This window comes from Salvia hispanica, chromosome 4, assembly GCF_023119035.1.
Source record: "Salvia hispanica cultivar TCC Black 2014 chromosome 4, UniMelb_Shisp_WGS_1.0, whole genome shotgun sequence".
Lineage (NCBI taxonomy): Eukaryota > Viridiplantae > Streptophyta > Magnoliopsida > Lamiales > Lamiaceae > Salvia > Salvia hispanica.
Window position 1 is genome coordinate 9253861 of NC_062968.1, and position 4205 is coordinate 9258065.

The following is a 4205-nucleotide window of genomic DNA, read 5'->3' on the forward strand; positions in this document are numbered from 1 at the left end:
TAAATAATTTTATTTGTAATAAATTAATAATATATAAATATGGTATAAAATCTTACACCGTCTATTTTATAACAAGAATATACATGGCAAAAAATTGTAAAACAGGGAACTTCCGTAATATCTATATAGATTTAGATTATGTCATTAATCAGCTCATAATTAGCATTTTATGAATTCATAATCATGAAACAACCAATCAACCCATTCAAAATGAATAAATAAGGAGTAGTACTATAAATAAAAGAGGGAAATGTAGATATTACCATACCAAACAAATTTTTAGAGCACAAGTAAAATGGAAATACTTCAATTCAACATATAAACAGAACACCTGGATTTTCTTATCCAGAAAAAAACAAAGACATGAAAAGACATAGGCTAAATTTTCTGCCATCATCAACAGGCACCACACCACTATCAAAAGTAGGGTAAAAAACAAAATGTGGACTTAGCCTACAGATAAACTGAAAATCATTCCACTAAATCTAACTGTAGGGAAGTTGCTATAGATATCATCAAGCATATGCAACACTATTCTATCTCATCCTAAATTTTAATGGAGTCTCTATCAGCCCTACATAAATACTGTGAGATATCAAGAAAATGATCATCACTGTTTAGATCATCACAGCATCACTTCCCAGTGAACTTGTAATAGGCATATAATCCTGAGCCAGCAAAGCAGATGAGCTGCCCGGTCACATTCAGCTGCAGGAGGGGGGTTAGTGTAGGATTAAACGAGCTATTAGGGAGACCGGTGTGACTAAATAGAGACGGCACTTACTAAATCGAACGCCAGCCCACCAAAAATCGCCCAGCCTAAAGTAATAGTGAAGAAGTCCTACATCACAGGAAAACATGTAGTTTAGCATAGTGTGATAGATATATGTGGATAGGATGAGCTCCACCACATAATGTGCAGCAACTCAGATAGTGGTAAATGTCTGATAATGGAAAGCTATCATAAAAGAGTTGACTGCATGATTTTTCATCATTGATATATGAGATTTAATCAAGTGCAAAAGAATCAAGAATGACAGATTTAATCAAGTGCAAAAGAATCAAGAATGACAGATTTGTATTCCACCACTTTTATATGTGAAAATTTGTCATGCATCAGTTCACTAAATGTAATTGTGTAAGATTGCATTAACCATAAACTAGAGCAGGCTAAACTAAAGAACATTAAAAGATTGGAACAAACCTTCAAGTTACCACAGATTGTCTGCGTTAGAGCAGAATTCAGAGTCGTGTTGAGGAATACGGTGTAGTTGAGGATGAATGCCAGTATGCAAGAAAAGAACAATACCACCTGAAATCAGAAGAGTTGAATCATGAAGGGTAACCACAACCAGAAAATGCGTATTTGCGTCATTTAGTAAAATTTAAGACTCAGAAAGACAAGATAGCAGTACAATATGCTGATCCACCCTTCTGTACTTAATAGGACAGTGAGGATGCACCTGGAACCGAATCCTTTCTCAATATGCACAATCATGCCATTACAGTAACGATCATTGGAACGGTAGAATCAATAAATGACTGCTTAAAATGATTACTAAGTACAATGGCAACATTATAAGTTGGTGGAAACGAAAAGAGGGCAGTAGAAACTGAATATGCAATGGAGAGAAGCTAGTCATCCAATATTACCAGGAATCCCGGAGAGAGCAAATACTGGAAATTCATTGTCTTCTTAATGTCACCTTGTATAAAGATCCAAACCAGTAAAACTGGTCCGCACAAAACTCCTGTATCAGAAAAAGGTAAATTACAACATGTATATTAAAAGATGGTAAATACAAAGTTGTGGCTATGCACCATTGCACCACATTAGGCCAAAGCTGTTGAGACCACTAGTTTTCCCTGCGTAGAATACAGTATCAGCAAAATCGAAGCCAAGAATGATGCAGCAGCAGCTAAAACAAGATGAGGATATAAAAAGAAGCATTACCAATGCGAGATATGGTTGTGAGATACACTGCTGTTGATATGTTGGCTAACACCACCACTAGATAACCATAGGAGTCGAAAGACATGTCATGGGCTCCCGCAACAAAAGCACCTAACAGAATTATTACCACACTGGAAAAACCTAAATTATTCATCAGACAGGCAAATATAACTTCAAGAAGGGGTGTTGAGAATAATAGGATGTTTACCTTCCAAGAACAGGACGGCTATACCTCTGCCCCGCAAAGATGAACTCGATCATCATTGTAAAGAAAACTGTGGTTCTCCTTATGGTTGTATACATGGGTACATTTACTCCCCGAACAGCCTCCATGGAGGCTAGCTTTCAAAGAAACAAACGAAAAATGTGAGCAACTCAGTGAGAAACTAACTAGTCATGACTGGGAAAAGGTATTACCATGTAAAATAAATAGGTCATAGAAAGAGGTGAGGCGTTGATCAATGTCTTTATCGATACCAATGTTCCGAAATTATCACCGAGTGCTCCAGATTCATTCGAATTAAACGATATAATCTTTAACCGCCTTAATACGTAGAGAAAAAAGCATGATGATATCATCTATACACAAAACAAAATCAATAGTCTGTTATACAATCACAATCAATCTCAGAAGAAAATAAGAAATCGCCAAATTAAAACGAGCAATTAACATTACCTGGCAAAGAGTGATGACATTAGCACACGGGAAGCTGTATGAAGAAAGAGCAGCCTTATTGAACATCACCAATAGCACTGCAAAAAAATCAAATTATCCTAGTTTTTGAATATTTTGGGGCTTTTAACATATCAAATCAATCCAAAACGAAATCATAAACATTAAATTATCAAATTGAGCTAGACATTCCGATCTCAGTCACAACAAAACATGTGAAATTGAAATAATCGAAATTGAAGAAATTACCGGCGCATGCCATATAAGAGGTGGCGGCATAAGCACCGGCCTTAGAGATGGCGGAGGCTTTCAACTGCTTCTCGTCCACTTCCTCCGCAGCTGAATCCATCGCGGTGATCGGAAGATATCCACCGCTCGTCGCCATAAAATTGCGTTCCGAAGAAGTCTAGAATCTCAAAAATTTTGCGAATGATTGAAAAATCATGGGTGTTGATGTATATAGCAGTTGGCAGTTGCTCCAAAGTGTAATCGGTTTGAATAAAATGATGATCATCTATGCAATCTGCATGTGATCTGCATTTTAGAATCTGATTTGGTTAACCTCTGCTACTAGAAAAAGGAAGCTGGACTTCATATAACGATTTTGTTACATTTTTTAACTTTGCAACCAATCATTGAGTTCAAATTAACTTAATCGAATTCCGAACACAGAGAAATAATATTTCCATTATATTTTCTTTCCTACTCTAGTTTCTTATGCTTTTTCCAATCTCATACTCCTTCCGTCCCACAAAAGATGTCACACTTCCCCTTCTAGTTTGTCCCACAAAAGATCTCACATTTACATTTTTGGAAAAAGTTCTCTATCCATATGAATATAAAAATTATATTTTCTTTCTTCATTTAACACACAAAACAGAACCTCCTAAAATCCCGTGCCGTTCCACAAATGTGACATCTTTTATGCGACGGAGGGAGTACCTTATTTTCACTCTACTTTAATCTTTAAACAACAATTTTTTAAATTTCATACTTAAAAGAATAATTTTGGGACCAAAAAAGTTTAAATTTATATCACTAAATATGTCAAATTTAGCGATGAGATTTCAAATGAAATATGAAACTATGTATTTTCAATTTTGGTAAAGTTTTTATCGGTGATAAAGAATGATGTCTTTCGGTTGAGCACACAATTTTTGATACGATATAAAAATCCAACATGAATACACAATAAAATCAATGGGTTTTAGTAGAGCTTTATTGAGTTCGTATTCTTATCGGATTGATCCATTATAAACTCTATAATTTTGGATTGAGTTCAGATTGAGTTGAGTTGGGTTCAAGTAGCCCATTAAAAATAATAATGTTATTCTATTTTAAAAAAATTATAGTAGTACCTTAGTTTTATTATCTAAGTTCATGAAAATTAGGTTTAAATTGTGTTAATCAAGTTTTGAATGTATAAATTAGGTTTAAAATCAGGTTTAATCGTATAATATCAGGTTTAGGTCATTATTGTGTCGAGTAAACCTATAATATATCGTGTAGTTAATGAGTTTGTGCCGTACGCTGATTGTGTTTGGGTTTGAAGGTAGCAAGTCGGGTTCGTGTTCGGGT

The 4205-nt window shown here is 35.0% G+C and overlaps 1 protein-coding gene across 1 annotated transcript; it reads right to left on the bottom strand.

The window, feature by feature from the left end:
* Positions 1-238: 238 nt before the first annotated feature.
* LOC125224055 (UDP-N-acetylglucosamine transporter UGNT1-like) lies at positions 239-3211 on the bottom strand. Its single transcript, XM_048127397.1, has 10 exons — positions 2877-3211; positions 2631-2707; positions 2372-2533; positions 2163-2296; positions 1955-2085; positions 1822-1866; positions 1654-1751; positions 1205-1312; positions 785-841; positions 239-708 (listed from the first exon to the last, which is right to left on the bottom strand). Exons 1-10 carry the CDS (start codon positions 3010-3012, stop codon positions 634-636), a joined length of 1023 nt encoding a protein of 340 aa, XP_047983354.1. The 5' UTR covers positions 3013-3211; the 3' UTR covers positions 239-633.
* Between the last annotated feature and the right edge of the window lie 994 nt (positions 3212-4205).